Source organism: Phyllopteryx taeniolatus, chromosome 11 (assembly GCF_024500385.1).
Source record: "Phyllopteryx taeniolatus isolate TA_2022b chromosome 11, UOR_Ptae_1.2, whole genome shotgun sequence".
NCBI lineage: Eukaryota > Metazoa > Chordata > Actinopteri > Syngnathiformes > Syngnathidae > Phyllopteryx > Phyllopteryx taeniolatus.
The window spans coordinates 17,281,489-17,304,484 of record NC_084512.1 but is presented as its reverse complement, the minus strand read 5'-3'; the positions used below and the strand labels follow the sequence as shown (position 1 = coordinate 17,304,484).

At 41.0% G+C, this 22,996-nt stretch overlaps 2 protein-coding genes across 6 annotated transcripts in view; one reads left to right on the top strand and one right to left on the bottom strand.

Moving 5' to 3' along the window:
• The window catches only part of zgc:171482 (zinc finger protein), a 79,465-nt gene extending 74,804 nt beyond the window's left edge, over positions 1-4,661 (bottom strand). Inside the window, exon 1 of one of the 2 annotated variants that reach the window (XM_061789594.1) lies at positions 4,035-4,661. In XM_061789594.1, the coding sequence (XP_061645578.1) occupies positions 4,035-4,073 (39 nt within the window). In that variant the 5' untranslated portion in view covers positions 4,074-4,661. The remainder of the gene's footprint in view (positions 1-4,034) is intronic. The other variant, XM_061789593.1, reaches the window with a different exon arrangement.
• LOC133485612 (golgin subfamily A member 7B-like) overlaps positions 1-22,996 on the top strand; it is a 238,568-nt gene that overhangs the window by 125,906 nt on the left and 89,666 nt on the right. The gene's annotated exons all lie outside the window — the stretch shown is intronic.

The window sequence follows — 22,996 nt, the reverse complement described above, 5'->3', positions numbered from 1 at the left end:
CAAGATGTAGTCCACCTGCGTGCTTCTACCTCCGCTCTTATAGGTCACCCTATGTTTCTGCCTCTTCTGGAAAAAAGTGTTCACTACAGCCATTTCCATCCTTTTTGAAAAGTTTACCACCATCTGTCCCTCCAAGTTCCTTTCCTGGATGCCGTACTTACCCATCACTTCTTCATCACTCTTGTTTCCTTCACCAACATGTCCATTACAATCTTCACCAATCACGACTCTCTCTCTGTCTGGGATGCTTAGAACTACTTCGTCTAGCTCCTTCCAGAATTTCTCTTTCACCTCTGGGTCACATCCTACCTGTGGGGCATAGCCATTAATCACATTATACATAACACCCTCAATTTCTCATCACTCGATACTCTTATCACCTCCAAGACATTCTTAGCCAACTCTTCTTTTAAAATAACCCCTGCTCCATTTCTCTTCCCATCTACACCATGGTAAAATAATTTAAAACCTGCCCCTAAACGTCTAGCCTTACTGCCTTTCCATCTGATCTCCTGGACGCACAATATATCAACCTTTCTCCTAATCATCATGTCAACCAACTCCCGAGATTTTCCTGTCAAAGTCCCAACATTCAAAGTCCCCTTTGACCTCGACCCACAGTAGCTGAATTTCCACCGGCGGCGGACGTTGTTATCCCGAGCCACGACCGATCCGGTATGGAATTCTTTGGATGAACACTCATATTTGTTTGGCAAAGTTTTAAGCCGGATGCCCTTCCTGACGCAACCGCCTGCATTTATTCGGGCTTGGGACCGGCCTACAGTTTGCACTGGCTTGTGCCCCCCATAGGGCTGCATTATCCATCAATACAGTAGCTGTGCTTTAAACTTCATTGTACACATTTAAACACCAATGTACTGCAAAAACTCATTGAAAATGGTCTTATTTTAGGCACAGATGTGTTAATCTGTGTTTTAACATGACAGAATGACCCAAAAGGTCCAAACTGCAGCACAATGCTGGTCCAGATGATATGCCTTAAACCTACTGTGCATTTAGACAAAATATTACTTCATTACTTAAGGCAGTCAAACATTCAAATTCCCAAAGTCCAAATTTCCATTTTAATACCAGTCGTCTTTTATGTGTCATAATAGTGTCTGAAATGTCCGTCACATGTGCCTCAAACTTCATGTTGCGCACACAGACCCCTGCAAGAACTCCAATAAAAAATATCCTATTTAAGGCACCGATGCTTTCCTCTTTAGTTTAAAATGTAAGAATGAACTAAAAAGTCACAAAGGCCTTGTGTCATTCATCTGTCATTCATGCAAATATTCAGACAGTGTCAGAAATGACCCATAAACTTCACGTTGCATGAATTTAAACACAATACAGTACTCCTGAGAGACTGCATTGGAGAAAAAAATGACTTACTTAAGGCAGTAAGACATTGGCAGGGGTCACCAACATAGTGCCCACGGGCAACAGGTGGCCCCCAATTAGTGAAGCCTGTTCTTAAAATAGCTCACCAGTGAGGGTGCATTGTGATTTCCTAGGAATATTGTAGACGTGCGGTCACTGATGGTGTCGTGGTACACTCGCCTGACTTTGGTCGTGGGTTCAGTTCCCACTCAGTGATGGTGTGAATGTGAGTGAGAATGGTTGTCTGTGTCTATATGTGCCCTGCGACTGTGAATGAGGCATGTTCAGGGTGTAGTCCGGCTTTTGCCCGAAGTCAGCTGGCATAGGCTCCAGTACCCCGTGACCCTGAACAGGATAAGAGGTGTTGAGAATGGATGGATATTGCAGACGTGATCACTTTAAAATGTAAGCACTTGAAGAGATGTATAGAAATAAAATGTTGCATATTGAACATTTTCTTGTTATATAATTGTTGATAAATATTGTGAGGAAATCATTAACTTGATCAGTGTCTTCACATAGATTTGCAGTTTTTAAAAAAAAATGCCATAAATGTTAAAATTGTATGACCTGACGGTAGATTATTGTTATTTTCAAAAATCATCACTCTCTGGCCTCATTGAATGCCTCAAGTTTCATTTTAATTGACAACTGGTCACTGGTCACAACTGACCAATCAGAGGCAGTAGAGACAGGAGGCGTGACCAAATAGTGTGTCAGTTATTTGCACACGCCCGTCGCGAATACAGAGCCTCGTGGGGACAGGCCGCAGCCCCTTGCAAAGGAGACTATTATAGTTTCTTGCCCAGATTATTTATCTCCGGTCAGCAACAAATGTTAAAAAGAAGTAATTGGGACGCTCTCGAGACAAATCAAGGGTAAACACATGTAATGGTGGTGTCTTATACGTGGACGGCTGCAGGCTGGGCTTGAAACCACCTCAAACATCATGGCACCACTCTCACCAAGTCGCCAGTTAAGTTGATCACCTCTCCTATATTTGTAATTGATTGTACATGCCCAAAAATATAACATCAAACCAGTAACATTTCGTGTTTGGCAATAGTCGATCATGAATAAGTCATGTTAGCAATGTAGCAGCCTTGGCGTGCTGTGCAAAGCGACGTTGCGCACTCGTGGCCAAGTGAGGCCAGCAGTTTGAAAACGGCATACTGTAATGTACTTAACGACTAAGAATAACATATAAAGGTAATTAAAGGGAATTTGTTATTTCAGAAGTGTGTATAAAGCTGGTAGCACCTTGTATTAATCAGTACAGAAGTAGCAGCTCTCAGTTCCAAAAAGGTTGGTGACCCCTGATCTATAGTTTAAAATGATGGAGACAAAAATCCCAAACTTAAACTCAGTGCTGGTCCCAATTCATCTGTCATTCATTTAAACATTCTGTGCTGTCCGAAATGTGCGCCACTCGTGTCTTAAACTTTGTTGCATACAAATCTCCTGCAAGAACTCCATTGGGGGGGAAATGATTTATTTGAAGCACAGATGTGTTCATCTGTGGTTTAGAATGATAGAATGAACCATAAAGTGAAAAAGGCATTTATTTCCTCAATCATCTGTTATCCGTGTAAATATTTAGTTTTAGAAATGTGCATTTTAAAGCAATACCCCTTCAAGACTTCATTGAAAAAAAAATGATCTAAGCCGTTCAGCCATAATATGAAATGATCAGTCAAAAGTCCAAACTTAATCTCAATGCCTGTCCTCATCTAATTGTCATTCATGCATATATTTACATGCAGTGTCAGAAATATGCCTTAAACTTTTATGTTGCGCATATTTAAATGCAGTGCTCTTAAATGTACATATCAACATGTGCGTTTCTTAATCCATGCATACTGTCAGAATGTCAGAAGCCTATCTTTTTCTTTAAACTTTTGCACATTTAAACACAATACTCCTCCAAACTATCCATCCATCCATCCATCCATTATCTGAGCTGCTTCTCCTCACTAGGGTCGCGGGCGTGCTGGAGCCTATCCCAGCTATCATCGGGCATGAGGCGGGGTACACCCTGAACTGGTTGCCAGCCAATCGCAGTCCTCCAAACTACTGATTTAAAAAAACCAAAAAACTGTACGTGCCTTCATCCATTGCGTAAAATGAAAGGAGTCAAAAAGTCCAAATTTAAGATCAGTGCCTTAAATATTCATACAGATATTCACACAGTGTCATAAATATGCATCATGGTGTGCCTTAAACTTTGTTTACACATTTTAAACGCGTTGCTCCCAAGAAGACTATAGAAAAATATACTTGTTAAAAGCACGTGAGTTTCTTAATGGCCCTTTATCTGTTTATTTTCGCACATGTGGTCAGTGTCACCGTCATCGTGCTGTACTTTTGCCTCAAACTTTGCACACACACACACACAATACACACAAACACCTTCATATGTGCCGATAAATGACAGTTAGAAACTTCAGCATCATCAATGAGCCAGTTATGCAACTAGTCACAATTCACTTGTGCCTTAAACTTACTTTGTGCTGCATGCATTTCAACGCAACGCTCCTGCAAAGAGCTCCATTGTGCCACATTCAGCTACTGAAAGCACTGAAAGTCCAATGTTTGTCCTATTCATGCACATATTCAGCTAAACTCTCCGTGATAAGTTGAGGTCTCACCTTGCAGAGGGGACTCCTCTCTTCCAATTCGACAACCATCCGCCTGCCGAGTGTCTTCCCCGCTGCACCTGCACCGTAGAAATCCGTCAATCCGGATCAAACCGCGCCAAAACCACTTTTTGTTGTTTTGTTTGTTTGTTCCTCGGCAGTCCTCTCGCACACGCGCCCAATGAAGTCCTGTATTGTAACGCGTGTCCTCTAGCGGCTCCTCTCTGCCGTGTGCCGCCGCGGAGGCAAAAAGCGCAGCGTCGTGGACATGATCCTCCGCTCGATATCCCAGCACTGGAAAGGGGTGGCGAAGAAGACGGGGGGAGAAATGATGATGATGATGTGCTGCAGCCTTGACTGGGATGAATGAAAAGACGAAGAGCCCTCGACTCGCGTGAAAGGTGCGCGCGCGCGTGCGTGTGCGTGCACTTTGGATGCAGGAGCTGCCACACTGAGTGGGAGCACCGGGCGAACGAGTGGGTTAGTGCACCCACACTGATATTAGACGGATTATATAAAATGATCACAAAGCGTGGACCGCGTGACTCATAGTAGTCGTGCAGCCCCCCCTCCACACACACACACTATGTCAACTCTACACACTATGACCGTAGGTCCAGACAGTTATGGTCATAATGATTAACGCCACTTTTGAATATTTGCCTAAAATGCTGCACAATGTTTACAATTGTCACAACATTGTGTAACAGGAAACAATTCATCGATAATATATTTCCTATTTCCTCGGTCCCCAACCTTGTTCGTGCTGCAAGCTGTTTATGGGTATAGCAATATGTTGACGTACCACCATAGAAAGAAACGAAAAACAAATGATTAAAAATACAACTCATCGACAGGCTGAATGTAGTGGTCATAATTAGTGGGAGCCATGTGCTTGTTTGTCTTCAACGTGCCAGCCCCATCTTGACGATGACACATGTGTTCCATATGTCCAGTTTATTAACGTATTTCTGTTGTAGTCAGTGGATGGAAGCCTGGAGTTCTGTGCTTTTTGGCAGTTTTGAAGTTTTTGAAGTTTCTCATTTATGAACTTGTTGCCCGCCACATATTAAGCAGTAAGGGCTTGGTGTGTGAGAATTGCGATAAACCCGTATTTTAAGTAAGACTGCTGATATTGTGTCTTAAATGCAACTTTTTGTCGTTGTTGTTGTAGGCTCTTTTGCATCTGTCTCATTATTTGGTTGTTTCTCCTTTCCATAGAAGTTTTAAAATTTCCAGTTTCTTTTTTTTTTTTTTCCCTTTTACAAAATGTTGCTAGTTTTTGGGCTTACTTTATTACTTCCGTATCATGTGACTGAAACGAGCATTCTGTCACACATACAGAGACACAAGATGCATTTAATTTTCAAAATAAAACATAGTGCTTTTATTAAGATAGTGGGTGCTCATCATACAGGGAAAATATTATGTTGGTTTACAAATAGTTCTCTGGAGTGCGTGCCCAACCATCAATGGGAACTTTTTTTAATCGTGGGAAAAATGCATAACACGTCTTCTTTAAATGATTCCAAGTAGCATGGTGAGTGTCACCTGCCCATTTGATCGAAAATAACTACTCTCGAGGTCTCTAAAATATTGGTAACATTTATTATGCCAAAAACCAAACAAATAAGTCTAGACCTCAGAAAATAGTGGATGCTTACCTGAAGAGTGGAGGATGTACTGGCATTCCCTCGCCTTTCATGGGTTCTAGAACAGCTGTGCTTTGCATCATCGCAAGAAAAATAATCAGAGATTCCAATAAGAACACCTGCATGTCAGCAAAGACATGACTCTGGACTTGACGTTTTACCCAAGACAGTTATGAGGGCTCAACGTAGTGATGTACTTCCTGGTCATGGTCAAAGAAAACATTGCTTTCACATCAGCACATCGAAGCCTGACTGCAGTTTGTCGGAGAAAATCGGTAAGACCCCTATCTCACTGGCCTGGAGACTAGTTGGTGTCCTGATTGCGACTCGAGTCTCCGCATCTCCGTGACGTCTCCTGGAGTTTCCTGAAGACGAGCAGGGTTGCCAGGGATTCATATTTGATTTCATTGGAGACCTTTTGGTGTCTCCTCTATGTGATCGCTATAGAGAAAAACCTTAACCTAGCTTAATGGCACAAAACTGCAATCAATCGTCACCGACATTTAGAATCATCAGAATCATCTTTATTTGCCAAGTATGTCCAAAACACACAAGGAATTTGTCCCCGGTAGTTGGAGCCGCTCTAGTACAACAGACAGTCAATTTACAGAACACTTTGGAGACATAAAGACATTGACAAAAAACAACAACAATTGTGCAAAAAGATGCAGAGTCCTCAGTTCGAATGGCTAATATCGCAATAGTCCGGTGCAATGACCATTGTGCAAAGGGCACTGAGACTTCAAGGAGTGTATGCGGTTTAAAGTGACGAGTAGTGCGATAATCTGGGACAATGGTTGTGCAAATGTTACAGATACTCCTCAATCAGTGTGCAAATGGGGCAGATGCTACTCTGGCATGAGTGGCCACTATATGCAAATAGTGCAGCACGGCGAGACAACTACAGTGAGTGCACGAGTAATACATAATACAGAAATGTGACAACGAACTCAAGTCAAAAAATTGCCAGCTTGTTGTAATGGAATTGTAAGTTAGCTGTTTAAGAAGTTGATTGCAAGAGGGAAGAAGCTGTTGGAATGTCTACTAGTTCTAGTTTGCATTGATCGGTAGCGCCTACCTGAGGGAAGGAGCTGGAAGAGCTGGTGACCGGGGTGGGGAGGGTCCGAGAGGATTTTGCACGCCCTTGTCTTAGTTCTGGCAGCGTGCAAGTCCTCAAGGGTGGGTAGGGGGGTACCGACAATCCTTTCAGCAGTTTTGATTGTCCGTTGCAGTCGGAGTTTGTCCTTTTTTGTAGCAGCACCAAACCAGACTGTGATGGAAGAACACAGGACTGATTCGATGACCGCTGTGTAGAACTGTCTCAGCAGCTCCGGTGGCAGGCCATGCTTTCTCAGAAGCCGCAGGAAGTACATCCTCTGCTGGGCCTTTTTGAGGACGGAGTTGATGTTGGTCGCCCACTTCAGGTCCTGGGAGATTGTAATTCCCAGTCAACTTGAAGGTCTCGACGGTTGACACAAGGCAGCTGGACAACGTGAGGGGCAGCTGTGGCGAAGGATGCCTCCTGAAGTCCACGATCATCTCTACAGTCTTGAGCGTGTTCAGCTCCAGGTTGTGTCGGCCGCACCACAGCTCCAGCCGCTCCGCTTCCTGTCGATATGCAGACTCGTCACCGTCCTTGATGAGGCCGATGACGGCCTCATGTGGAGATCTCTAATTATGGCCACTTCAACCTCTGCAAATATAAGAACAATTGTTCGAATATTTTGGATTTTATGAATGTTAAGATTTTTTTCTCTTATATTGATAAAGCTTAATGTTGCTTAATGGCAGTAAGAATACACCATTTTGGCAAGTTTCTCTTGTCATTTCTAAGCTAGTCATTAGCCATTATGCTTTTTACATTAACATCTGCTTGGTTAAAAATAATTAAAAAAAAAGTGTAATTGATATTTGAATTGTATTGCTTGTATTGTACTGAACATCCAGACACCTTCCTATGCTGCAGTACAAGTTCAATTTCTTGTTCAGTGGTTATCTTTACACTTCCTATTAGCCACCGCTGGTACTCTTTTTGTGGTCGCATCATAAGAAATACATACTGGTATAAATCTTCCAGGATTTTCTGACATCACACATGATGATTGCTTCATTTCCATGTCTTGTTTGACTTTTGAGGCATGTTTTCCACAGGCATTTTGGCTTGAAGTCACTTTTGGAGGTTCTGCAACATCTAATCCAGTAGTTCTTACTCTATAAATAAACTAGCTGAGCAGAATTCGCCAGCACAAGACTTTATGACGCAGAACCTTTATGAATCTTCAGCAACATGATGAACAGTCCATGGGGAGAAAGTGGTGGCTTGATTTGACCAATTGAGCAAATCCAAACTGCTGCAAATGAACCCGTTATTGGAAGAGGAATGCATTTTAGAGGAAGCTGAATTTCCTAACAGTGAGAGGACATTACTCTGCCAGCAGAAATCCCAGAATGAACCCCACAGCTAACAATAACCACGCCTAGACTGAATATAGAGTGTAAGAATGACATTGTTATGCCCCCTACCTGTTTTTATGCATATTTCTTTTATCCCAATTTCTCGATTATCCCAAAATCTACTTAAAATGCCACATTTTCTCCCAAGTCTATGCATGTGTGTTCATTTGTGGGAAAATGGACACACATTACATGCTTACAGAGGCTTTTTATGGCGCCCCTCAGTGGCACTTCACGGCTCAGACAATGCACTCTGGCAAACGTTAGCACACGATCATGGACACACGAGGAAGCTAATACCCACAAACCCACTGACACAATGCACACAGATGAAACGAAAGGGCCAATTTATCAAACCACCAGCTCAGGCATGCCCGAGGATGTATAGTGCCAGTGCCGGTCTGTAGAAAGGGGGCACGAAGTGTGTGCATGTGTGTGTGTGCGCACATTGTAAGGCTCTTCATTTTTCACCTTGCTGAAGTCAGTCCTACAAACATAGCATGCACTGTTGCCTGTGGCTACCTCTCCCCCAAGTAAGAGCAATTCAGCTGACGTAGCTGGGTGACAAGGGCTTTTGTATTATTTATTTTTTTCTTCTTAAGTGATTGTCAGGTGTTTCGGCCTATTCTGTGCGATACGTGTGTTTGGGCCCAGAGAGAGAGAACGAGAGGTAGAGTCACTGTTATGGTTTGCCTCTTGCTTTTTCTCATTTAAGTGCAAGACCCGTTTTCATTCTCAAGGGCTTTGCAGCATTTACAAGCCCAAACGACGGTACTTGAAATGAGATGCATGAGAGAACTACAGAGGAAACTTGTTCGAGATGAGCAAAAGACCAGTAGTGCATGACATTGTTATATTGTTTGTTTTAAACCACGAAGGAGCATTGTACAAGCATATAAACACTGCACGGCATGTATATTTCATAGAGACACTCAAGCAACCACAGGAAAATAGGTTGTACTTTATTTTAGTGCATCTATCATAACTATTGCTGTCTTTGTTATCATCTGAAGGCAAAATTATCCAGGTGTCCATTTTCTGTGGTGCTTGTCTTTGTTAGGTGGTGAGCTGGAGTTTATCACTGTAGACTTTGGGGAAAAGGCGTGTTACACTATGGATTGGTTGCTAGTCAATCACAGTGCTGCAAATATTAGAATATTGGAATATAAAGTTATGTATTGCAACATTATAATGGGCTTGCTCCAGTGTAAATAACAGTAAAGATGGCTTGAGTGACATCGAAGGGCCATTTGTTAACGAACCAAAAAACGAACTTTTAAGAAACTAAGATGCATTTGTGGCAGTTTTCATAGAAAAGGTTTATTAAAGGGGTTATATCAAGTTTTCAAACAGCTAGCAAGATTTGCATCTAGCTCTACCTTAAAGGGCTCTTTATACTCCCGCGCTAGCGCGGCCGACAACGCCCGCATTGCAACACGTGACCGACGAATTGGCCCGCGCGGCCCCTCTGCGTCGCTTGACGCACACACGGCAAAAATTGTTGCTGCGCGTAGAATGTCGTGGAGATCATCTCTCGTTGATTGGTCCATTTTAGTCACATGCTGTGATGTAATCAGCGTTCCTCCCGGTTCCACATAGCACCTACACCGCCGCCTTCTCGATCGATTTTGCAGCATAATTAAATCATCTGGTCATCTAGGTCAATTTGTTCTAGCAGACTCTGTTCCACGGTCGCCATTGTTGTTGCTTTGTTCCTTGTTATGGAAAGGAAAGGAAAAACGGCTCCTGGAAATGGCCACAAAATGCAGAGGAAACTCCACCCTGTGGCGTCTTAGCCTATACTAGCCGTAGCGACACCCCCGACTCGGAGAAGTACAGCACACTTTCAAAACAGCGCGCGTGGGTTGTGCTCGAGTATAAAGGCAAACTGCGTGCGGGATAGCCGCAGTGACGTCAGCGCGGTCGCCGTCTGTGCGAGTATAAAGAAGCTTTAACTCTCCGCGTCCCCTTGCGTCTCTGACCAAAGAAACACGGCCACCTCACTAAACTTGAAAACAAAAAAAAGATTCAGGAAGAGACTTATGCATTGCGCTCGTCTGGTCGCCTCAGAGTGCACCACGGTCGGTCGTACGCGTGTCGATGGCCCGCTGGAATTAGCTTGGAGGAAGGGACCGGTGTGTTGCCGCCTCAATGTACACCTCAGCCGTGAACGCGCAACATTACTGTGCACAGCACACAAAGAGTACTGCCAAACACGAAATGTTATCGGTTTGATATATTTTTTGGGATGTACAGTCAAATCAAAATATAAGAGAGGTGATCAACTGATGCCGCAGTGAGAACGGTGACATCAATACAGGTGGTTGTAGTGGCATACAAAGGGGTGGCGGACGTTGCGGTGCCCCGGGGCAGCCACCTGTGGGGGTGGGGACCATCCAAACAGGGTTTTAGGGTCATCAACAGCCGGTCCCCGAAACAGTTTCCTGGGCAAGCGTTGTTAAGAGGCGTCCAAATACTAATACCGACGCCCCATTCTGGTTGATGATCGGTATTTGAGGTGGGAAAACAAGGGAAAACCTCCCTTGTTGATGATCGGAAGTTGGAAAACGTACACAGTGTTGATAATTTTTCGTGGTTTGAAAACTTACATATATTACATTATATTTATTACATTTTGCTAAAAACTGCCTATAATTCAAATACTCAGATTAGTAAAAAAATAATTGATTTTCAAAATCAAATTCAGTGGGGATTGTCTTTACTGTTATTGATCAAATTATATAAAAATGACCCAATTACCCACAGTAATATGAGTCTATATCCGCAGAGGATTGAGAATTTATGCCTTTAAGTATTGCTTATTGTCTGTCCCCATGTGTTACTCCACTGTTTATGTTCAAATATCTGTCGCTTTTTTTTAATAAACGTTCCCTAATAATGCTGTGAAGAGTTGAGTTCAGTGCCACCATACAGCGCTCATATCTCAGATTTTTGCTTGCAAGTTAAAGCAAAAAAATAGGCTAAACAATGGCTCGTCTTGAAAAACTCCTAAGTCGGGTTATCCTATCTCTAGGCAACACTGTATATATGTATATTCTGTATATATGAAGCACAACTATGCAGAGGGATTACTGTAAAGCGATGTTGGCAATGTACTACCGTAGATTTAAGGATACACTGAATAATGAATACATCAGAATGCCTAGTGATACATACAAAACACACCCCTTAAATGCAATTAAAAAAATATATTTCTATTCTCATCGCCCATGAAAAAAAACAACACTGGTGGGAGCATGGCTCCATTACGTATGAAACAGGGCGCACAGAAGCACACACTGCAAGGGTAAAGGCAAATCAGAGGAGATTAAAGTGATACACCAATTTTCAGCCATCCGCAAACTATCTCGCCGAGGGAATGTTTATATTTAGACACCAGCATGAGCGTGTTTGTGTGAAGGCATATTTTAAAAGGTATCCATTTTAGTGGCGTCGGCTTCACTTCCGTGCATCTGTTGGGCTTTGCCATCTGCAGGGGGGCACGGTTCGGTTCCTGCTGAAACAGCCAAGGTCTGCAAGGCGGCCCTCAGGCACCGCCCATTATATGTGATGGGACCAAAATGGCAACAAGCCCCAAGAATAATGGCTCCAAATGTATTTCCTACAGGTCAGATGAATAATTAACTCATCTCAGACACACATACACACACAGAGGTGCTTCTAAGTGATTGTGTGGTAATCGTGCCACAAATATAGACCCAAGCTCTCTTTAATAAGGTGTTTATAGGCAGAGAGTGATTCAAAGACGTAGGTTTGATTTCATGGACATTAGTAGCTCTCACACTTGGCTCACTAACTAAGTGCTACATATAGAGCGCACATAAACAGTGAATAGCGCAATCAGCGTGCTAAATCAAGATTAATGCAAACTTGTCACCACCTTGGACACTAGACAAGCAAGCTGAATAAACAGATTAATGTTTCATTTCTTAATTTCCCTTACCTTAAAAGGACATAAAATGCATTAAAACACCACTCTTATATTGCAGTTTGACTACAAAAGTTAACACTTTTATGACTTTTATTTATAGCAGTATAATATTACATACGACCCGGCCACAACATTATGACCACTTTCATCATCTCACATGAGATCCCATACAAATACTCTGCCTTTATAGAGATAATAATGCTCCGTCTTGATTGACAGTAAAAGAGAGCTATTAGGGTATTTGGTCATACTGTATAGTGGCCTGGTGCATTTATTTACTCAAGGAAAACCTTTTTATGTAATTACTGAATAATGAATTTAAGAAAATCACAACTATTAGAATAAATATAACATACTATGTCTTTACATTACTTGTTTGTGGTTGTTTCACATTGAGGAAATGCACTCTAAAAATCTCTACACTGCACTTGAAGCTCCACTGTAAATGTCAGCTATACAGATGCCATGTCTGCGCTGCTCTGCGCTATGTGTGCGCTGTGATGAAGACTTCTTTTGTGATACGTTGAGGCATCAATCATAGCAACGGTAATTACGGCCACATTTTTAAAACATTTTTACCTGAGTGGAAAAAAAAGTCTGGATCTATTGCATTTGTGGTGTCGCGTTTATTTATTCACAGTGATTCATTGAGACACAGCATCTCTGGGAATAAAGGCCACTAGAGTAATTTAATATGTTCATAATTTTGCTTTTGATGTGCAGTGGTGTCAAACTGCACTGATATCTGTGTATTTCAATTATTTTAGGTATTTTGTCAGTTGTTCGATCCAGCAAACGATGATATAGCAGTATTCTCTTTTAAATACAGTGTTAAGCTATGTATTGACAATCAAAATCTTCTGTGACCGATTTAAATGCATTTGCACTTCACGTATATTTGCTACAAAGGAATTATACTGTATATTCTCGTATTGTTATGCTTAAACTACTTCACTCATACACGTACATTTTGTTATATGTTTCTATGCATGGATCTTTTGGTTTTGCCTTGGTGTAGAGGTCATGGGTGACTTTCTAGTTGACTATAGATTCATGAAAGTTCTTACGCCTGATTGTTGTTTTCTTTTGTCACGTGGTGACGTTGAACTGACGTCTGCTGGCCTCAAAGCGCAGCACCGGGCCAACATGACTTGCGGTGATATTGCCAACAGGTCTCTCTATCAGTCACACTCTTCAAACACCATACCTGTCACTTCATGTCTGCAGCTGCATTTATATTAAGGCATCAACGACACCTGCACAATGTGAATATGCATGACAGTCTGGCTGATGGCATTTTAGAAGGTGCTGGATTAAATGTTTATCTTTATCGCACACCAAGTAGGGATCAATGTGATTCATTCAGTGCGGCATTTCAAAGTGATTTATTTTATTTATTTATCTATTTATTTATTTATTCATTTATTTATTGTCATGGAATTTGTGTTTTGGGTTTGTCTTTCTACATTTGCTGCTACTGCCACCTAGATGGAAAAATTGGCACATTGCAATTCCAGTGACTACTGGATCTAAGAGCAGTATTTAAAAAATATTGACAGGTATACGTACAGTGTATCTGCCTTGAGAGTCAGTTTTAGCAACGTGACAGGCGTAAAATATCAGAAGCAACTCTCACCATATAAGTGTGTCCACAGTCAAATAGAATAATACATCTCAAATAAAATTTTATCATATGAAATAAAATTCAACGCAATTAAATTATGTAAAATATTAAATAAAATTATAAACTCAATACTGATTTTTGATACTGTGTTCTGTCATTAGCTTGTACAGGTGTACCTAATGTTGCTACCAATGTTTTTAATATGCTGCTACCAAACAAACTGTCACTTCAACTTTCATAAAAAAAGAACTCCGCGTATATTAGTTTTATTAGATATTTCCATTCAAATACAATTACTATTTTAATAATTGTTCTATTTTAATAATCTCCATCTGCTTGCTGCTTTACACTGTTTTAACAGTTGAATTTCAAATCTTGTCTTATACTGTATATTTAAAATAATAAACACACCAACTTTTTCCAGATGATTTTGTTATATGAGTGTTGAATCTTATATAATCAATGTAAACATATTGTAATTCCTCTATGTATTCGTGATTATATTTGAAGTATACACCCCACTAACCTAATCAGAAAAAAATAAAAAAACAGACATATACTCATATAAACATAGTAATTAAAGTAAGTAAAACACTTTTTGATGCAGTTCAAGAGGCCCATAGCAGCAACTGTAAGTTTGTGTCACGTCTCTGAAATGTTTTCGACGTGATTTTGAATTAAATGAGTGTTTAATATTGGATAATGTAAACAGTCAATCCAAGTATCCACCCCCCAAAAAATGTTAAGTAAACTGAATTAAATATACATACTATTTACATTCACAAAGTCTCCATCTCATACAGTTGCTTTCTGTCCTGCATGACACAATCCACACGAATGTAACATAAACTCAATGACTGTATAGTGTGGCTCTAGTTCTCACTGTCTTCTGCTGTTGGATGCATTTGGAGGCACAGGGTGGCAGTAGACATTGTCTGTAGTCCTACATCTGATTTAGCAAAGAAGCAGCCTGAGGGAGCCTCATAAAAAAAAAATAGATAGGGGCTAAGTTGAAACATCAGCAAGTCTTTATGATCCACAGTCAGTTGAGTGCTTCCATTAAAACTAACATTAATTAAATATATGGCGACTGGAGATGGCACACTGGAGTTTCCCTTTCGGAAATCACTTGGAGTTTTGATTTACACCATCTTTTCCCCCTGGTCGCCCATAATTGCATCCATTACTTGCAAATGACTCAGTGGTCATTACAGACGTCTGCCTGAAATGGAGATACTTCACACTGACTTGTTGAGTCTGCGCTTGTGTGTGCAATCTGATCTCATGTTTGTTAGGACAGTGGAACAATTTGGGGAAGACCTCTGAGGGCCGTATTAAATGTATGAAAAAAATATAATCCAATGATCAAACATGTTTATTGTTAAATATTATGAGTATTTGTGGGTTAAACGTTTTTCTCCGAGGTTTTTAGAACTGCATGGCGGGCGAGAAAAATGCTCTCATGGTCTGTATGTGGCCCACCCCTGCTTTAAGGTCAAATGCAATCTGTTCTGGGATGCTGGTTGACCTACAATTTCTTTGTATTTTGGAAGGAAAAAAAAAATAATCCAATAGGAAATAAAATAGTCAAATCTGTTGCAGGGTCCACATATTGTGGCAATAGTTTTCTATATTATTTTAAACAAAACATAAATTAACACCAAGAGTTGTCTTTTTCATTCATTCTTGCAAGGAAAAGTCATTGTTTAAAGCAAACAGAGAATGCACTGTAGATCCTCTGACAAACATTGCAGCTGCTGTCAGATTCATACGAAGCAGAAGCAACCACGTGATCATAAACATACAGTTGTAAATGCAACAGACTATATGAGAATCAAGCAAATGCTGCTTCACTAAGTCTAAAGCCAAAGATATTATCTGATCACATGTAAACAAAATGTTTTGGTAAACGTCCTTCACAACTGGCAATGTTTTAAGTGACATTAGTGACATAGGTGTAGAAAATTAAAAAAACAAATGAATGTTTTATAAGACCCTAATACACTCCAAACACAAATATTGTGCACATACAATGGTGTGGTCAACACAGTCTAAAACAGAAAGTGATCTATTACTTCGCACGTTTCCTTAAAATCTCCATAAAACAACTCCAAAAAATGAAATCATCTACTCAAGGAAGAAATTGGCAAAGAGGAAACACTGAGCTCAGTCGGCATAGACCGCAAGAGCAAACAGCTAAATCAAATGAAAGCCGAGACAGACTAATGTTTTGTTGGCATGGCTTCCCCCTTCATTTTATTTCCATCCTGGTATCCTTGTTGTGGATCTCTGGGGGGATTGAGAATAAAGCCACTGGAGGATCATGTCAGCGTGTGCAGCGGAATAAAGATACAGGAAACGGATGTCCAAGGAGCTTAGGTGGACCTCCATGTTGATGTGTTTGTGAGTAATGATGAGAAGAAGGAGGTGAAAAGTACACGCAAACCTGAACATCACATGATTGGATGCCTACATCCTCGTTATACATTATCGCACAGAGTGGTACCTCAAAGGTTTTACATTAAAATTGCCACTAAAGTTGATTACAACTTTGGTCTTTAAGCTACCATCATACATGATGTCAACTGAGACCTAAGGGTACTGCACAAGAATTTGGTTTTCTATTTATTTGGCTGAACTGTCTTGCAGTGCGCTTGGTTTGGCAACTGTTTCCGTGAGTGGTCAATCAGTCCGCCACTGGTTAATCGCGGGTGCAATGTCAAAGATTTCATCCAATCAAAATGAACATAAGCTTTGACTCATGCAAAAAACACATTTCCAGGTTTTAAGCGAGTGAGACAGAACGGCCATCGCATCACCCCCGAGCCATATGAATATATTATATAACGCATCAAGCATTGTGTTTTACAACACTAAAATGTGTAATGTGCCTGTAGAAGAAAAGGCAAAGTTTGTGGCCAATATTTACACGCTAATTATGCACCAAACAGGGTATGTTCAGAAGAATGGGAGCGAGCGAGTTTCTTTTTAAAATGTCCACTCTCGCTTTTATTTTCGACCACGTCGTCTCTCTTTAGCAATCTGCTTCTTTCCTAACTATTGCTTTTTATGGTTTAATAAATGTACAATATACTGTATGGTCAGCATCAAGCGCCTATACAGGCTCGTTGTTCAGGGCGTCCATACTGTATATCCAATCGCTCAATGTGCGGGGGTGAGTCGGCAACTCTCATTTTTTTTGCGATAATTGGGTCCAATCGGGTTCAACCGCAGTGTGCGGCAGGCCTTAAGTCTTCAATGAATCTGCAGTAACATGCATGTGTTTGGAATTTGGGAGGAAGCTGTAGTACACTGAGAACACCATGGGGAGAACATATAAACTCCACACATGGCAGGCCGGACCTAAAATTTGAGCCTCAAATCTCCGAACTGTGAGGCAGTCATGCTAACCACTAGTTCCGCATGATGTCCTCCCAAGAAATCCTTCCTTGTTTAATTTATTTGACCTTCTAAGTGAATCATTTCATTTCAGACAAGTAGACTAATGCCTTTCCCTCCAAAACTTGAGCACCTTACTTTAGAACTCGGGGGAAAAACATTGAGAATCTGCTCAAAGAAAACATACAGAGCCATTTAGCTTCAGTTGAAACACAGTCAATATTTCGTTTCAATAACTCTTGTGAACATGCTCATTTCTCACAGCGGTCCTTCAGGTTAGCCAAGTGGTCAAACAGAACGGTTATTATTGTGACCCATGCATTCAAATGAGAGATGGAAGTGGCCATCAAACACAATTACCGCTGAGGCCTACACACACACACACACACCTACATCACTGTTGTACGTGTGCTTTGTGCGACTGAGACTGAAGACTGTTATTCCACTAATTCAATATCCATAATTTCCTACACTTTTCTACTCGGCCATTGCCAAGAAATGATTGACAGCTGTGCCAAGTTGGTTGGCGCTGGCTCAGTGGGCCCACTGTCAATGATTTATGTCTCTCAGGTGGACACACAGCAGGAAAATGTGAGCTGATATTGAGATCAGCATGTCATTTATGTTTGTGTGTCCACTAAGGCCTCGCAGGTGAGTGCAGGTCTGACAGCGGAAATGCTGCCGTCTTAGTGCACATTGTGACTGCGGGTGCATCTGTAAAAGTACACTTGCGTGTGTGTCCTGGAAACAGCATATTTCATACTGACATGTCTTTTGGAGCAAGTAGCACTCTGGAAGATGTTCAGCTATCTGAAAGGAACATCCGTCTGCATCATAGTTGGAAGGACGTTTCTGGGCTTGCTGAGATTGATGCGAGCATTGATCGTGCGCTGTCTGCTTGGTAATACAGGATACGGTGGACCCTCTGAGGTCAAACACAATTCATTCAAGGCTGCTGGTCAACCTTCCATTTGTTCAGGTTTCCCACAGGAAATAAGCGAAATAATCTGTTCCACAGTCAAATTATCGTCATAAAGCCTATTAACTGTGCAGCTACTTTTAAAATCAGATTTTAACATTTTTGGTGAAAGAAGTTAACTACAGCACTCCTAAAATGTTGTTTTGAATCATGTCAGAATTGTTTCTTCTAATTTGATATTAAAAATCAGTAAAACACTGTAAAACATGCATTTAGTTGGTTACTGCTTTAAGGTAATTCATTGAGTTTTGGAAAGGCTGGCGTCGATGAACAATAAAGGGAACTGAACTGTTCTTGTTGTTGAAGAGGTTTCACCTTCAATCCAAAAGGCTTCTTCAGTTCAAAATTGTAGGTGTGCAGTCTCCCTATTTCTGTCGTTGCCTGTTTTGGTTAGTGAATTGACCGTCCTGCATACCAATCAGTCGTTCACACATCCTGTGCCAAACAACTCGTTAGCGGCACTCTTCCTGTACAATGAGGCAATCTTTGGGGGGGGGGAAGATGTCAGGACATAGTTATAGGCAGACAAAGCATCCATCCATCCATGCATTCAACCCATCTGTCCATCAGCCACTGATCATCCATCATTCATCCATCTATTTGTACATCCACTCATCAATTAAGCCATCATTTACCCATCCACCATCCATTTAGCTACCAGTTCAAGTCATCGATCCATCAATCTGTCAAGTCATCCATCCATCCATCATCTATTCATCTAGCTATGAATTCAGTCAAGCATCCATCCATCCATCCATTCATTCATCCAGTAATCCATCCACCATCATTCATTCATCTATCAATTCAGCCAAGCCATCCATTCATCATCTACTGAAATCCATCCATCATTCATCCATCGATCTATTCACTCATCAATCCATCCATCCACTCACCAATCCTCCAGCCATCTAGCTATGAATTCCATCAACCATCCATCCATCTGTCAATCATTCACTAATCCAATGATCCATCATCCACCAACTCGTCCATTATCCATCATCCACTGATCAATCATCATTCATTCATCCATCCATCCGTTCATCTATCCATCCATCCATCCATCCATCTATCTATTTAGCCATTGATTCATCCATACATCATCATACATCTATCATCCATCCATCTATCCATACATATAGACAAACGTGCACACACACACACACGCACACGCACACACACACACACACACACACACACACACATACAGATGTTGTCACATACTCATAAAGAAAGTGACCTTTATTTCTAAGTTACAGATGCGTGGTTGAGTGCTTGCCAAAGTAGCATCACTAACATCGCTGTGTGCTCGTTTATCCGCTTGCAGCCCTTTGGCTCGTCTTCCAGAGTCCAGGTGCCGGAGCACGTGTTGACCTCGGCGGGCCGCACTCTGACTCGCCTCAGGCCTGGAGATCTTTGTTAGAGTTCCAGATGTGCTCATTGGGGCCCGGATGATTAAGTACATGATGGAGGGCCAACTGGACCCCGCCCAGGAGAACCTAATGCACGGGCGGGGCGGGGCATGCTTCATAAAAAATTGTATGCGTTCAATAGATCAGGGTGTTGCTGCATTTTCATGGATTATGATGCAGTGCTATTCTGCCATGCAACTGAACTGATCCAATGGTGTATTTAGCCATGATTTATCTGTAAAGTACACTGCAGCGTTCTTTATGGATTGTTCCTTAGCTACAAAGTGTCTCTTTACAGAAACCTCAATTAAGCATAAACCAGCCAAATCTTTTATTTTCTAATTTTCTGCTCGGAATTAAACAATACAATGTCACTCTTGTTACATGGTGTGTTAACAGATGTTATTGTACATTATGACACTACATCCCTTTTTTATTCATAAACTTTCTCAATACAAGAATATGCCATGCTCAACTTCTTAAAGGTCTTCAGACATTTTCTTGTGCGTCATTTCTCACTAGAAGATGAACTACTAAAAAAAAAACAGAATTTGACAAGCATGTGAGTCGTTTCGGGCTTACTATTTATGTCTCTGCAAAAGAGACACAATGTAGCTTAGAAACAATCCATAAAACACTTGTTATTGCACTTAACACACAAATCATGGCTAAAAATGCCTTTGGATCAGTTCACTTGCATGGCAGGCACAAAACCTGTTGGAAAATTGCAAAATGATGAGAGTTAGATGTAGAATACAGGTGGGGAAGTGAAAGGGAAAAGCAATCTTTTTTTTTTTCTTTCTTAAAATTGCAATAGCTTTGTATTTGGCAAGTATATACTACACTGTATAATCACAAAATTTCGTCAGTAAAAATAAATATATTTAACTTAAATTCAAACAACACAGTGCACATAGTGGGCTCACAATTTGCGCAAGACAAAAACACATTGTTCCATGTTACACAAACACACACACACAGGTATTCACAGTCACGCGTGTGCAGTGATGCCAACTATAACAGAAATACATCAAGAAAGCTGAGATTTACAGTTAGACTGTGTGATATGAAGCCAGGCACTTCGGAGCTCTGCAGGTTATGTTGTCCATGACCCAGCCATTGGAAAGACTCAGAGTGTATGCATAGTTCCCTGTCACATCTTGGATTTGGGAATTCGCTGACCTTGAAAGTGCGTGAAATATTTGAATGAGTAGACCTATTGAGTTTTGCTTGAACAGGTTAGTTACATGGTGACATTATTGAAGTTTCAAAAATGTTAACTGTGAGATTTTTGTGTTTGATGATTAAATTATTCAGCACAGATGGACACACTTTAATGAGAGCGCTATCGAAAAGTATATATTTACAGAGATACCCTGTTTATCTCAAGGGTACGTTCCAATCTAGGTCCAACTTTCACAGGTGAAAATCTGCGATATAAAAAGACCATATAATTATATTTTTTCTACAGTTCTGTCTTGTCCACACACTTTGAACACAGTAAAACGTATTAAAATATTCTTAAACTTACTAGAACACACTTTTTTTCCCCCAAAAAAAACCTTGGCGCTCTTTCTCATTCTCTCACTTGCATTGTTTTCCAAATAAGAGGCATCCTACTGCAATTTGTAGCTGTTTATTTATTACTCCAAGTAGACGTCTACTGTAAAACTGAGACATAAAATAGTGTTTTGTATATTTAAACACAATGTTCAACAAAAAACATCATTTTGTCAAAGGAAAACCCACTAGGTTATTATGTGAAACACCATGGATGGGCTAATGGAAATGAGCATATATGTTATGGTAATTATAAACCTTCCAACAACTTTATCACACACAAAAGAGCAACAGATACAAACAAACACAGCATACAACAATACCAACAGGCATATATTTTCTCTGCTGTGACTGAACGATGACTATTACTGAAGATTAGTTGGGGAGCATCTCTGCCTCCTCTCCTTGCTGTTAATTACGCTGCATCGCTTCCAGTAGACCTCAGGGATGCCTGGAAAGCTGCGGCATAATGTCGTAGTACACCGAGGTCGCACAAGCCTAAATTCGGACTTGCCTGTATACTGTAAAACCCACGGAAAATGACACACCACGATATAACAGTGTCTTCAGTTTTTACTGAATAGGTGAACAAAATATTAGAAACGAGCTCTCACTCTATTGTATTTTTCCCCCACATATTAATCTGACAAATCTGCAATTCCAAGTTTATTCCCATCAATTCCCATGCATTCCTGTTCATTGCCACAATTTGTTTTCAAAATTTACATCCTCGATATTTCACTGAATTGCACTATGTGTATGTTAGTGTGTGGCGAGGCAGGTAACTGAAATAAAGATGTCAGTGTGTGTTTGCACTGTCCATGATGGTCTGCGAAGCCAGGCCCCCATGGGTCCAATACATATTGTGGCAAAAAGACGCACACACACACACGCACGCACACAGACTTGACCCCTATTTTCAACCAATCACATATAGCCTACCTCCTATGACATTATTCTCCCCCTCTTCTTTACTCAGCAGTGCTGTCCTGGCAACCTCTGGTGTTTTGGAGATTGTTTGTCCAGGGAATGAAATGGAGAAAAAAAGTGTGTCAAGGGACACATTAGCCGATTCAAGTGACCCTCATTTCTTCCACTGGCACTTGAGGAAGTGAAAGGAGTAGGGGCTGGTTGGGCTGAAGGTGAAATTAAAGGTTAGAATGTTTTCAATTGGGGAGGAAAGCTTGTTGATGTAGCTCTTTTAAGAGTGACTGGTTGATGAGGTCAATATTCCACAGGTTAGATGAATCATACATACTCCATGACTCTTACATTTTGGATGGCGATGCTGTAGCTGCTTCCCACCAAAGCGACATCCAACATTTGAGATTAAAATTAATTAATTAAAATTGGTCACAGTCATCAAATGTGATGTGATCTTCATCTAAGTCAAGACAACAGACAAACACCGTTTTCCTAAACTAATGCAACACAAAAACTATGTTTCCATCAGTACAGATGAAGATCATATCACATTTTATGACCAATTTATGCAGAAATCCAAATTCATATACTTTGTCTTAAAACTGTACAGTAGGCTATATGATAAAACATACACAATAGGGCTTTAAAATAAACTCATACCAGAAGAGGGCAGTCATGTGTAATATAATATGTTCCATAGGAAGGCCTTTACTTAATTATCCTGGTCATAGGTCAGTATTAGTTTGATGTGCATATTTACAGTAGTATGTGCAGTGGGTAATCCCTTACCCATCAAAGAATGTGTGGAATGCGCATGGGCTAAAGACTAAACCAGTCCAGAGGTAACACCTCGAGACTTAATCAGCCACTTACTCAACACATCGGGACTCTCATGAGCTCAAAGAGCGCCGTCCAGATGCTTTAGCTCATCTTTTGCTGAGTCGATTCCGCTGAGGTGCTGCGCTGATGGATGTCAGACTAGCTCGCATTTCTTATCAGATTAGCGGCCGTTTAAATCTTT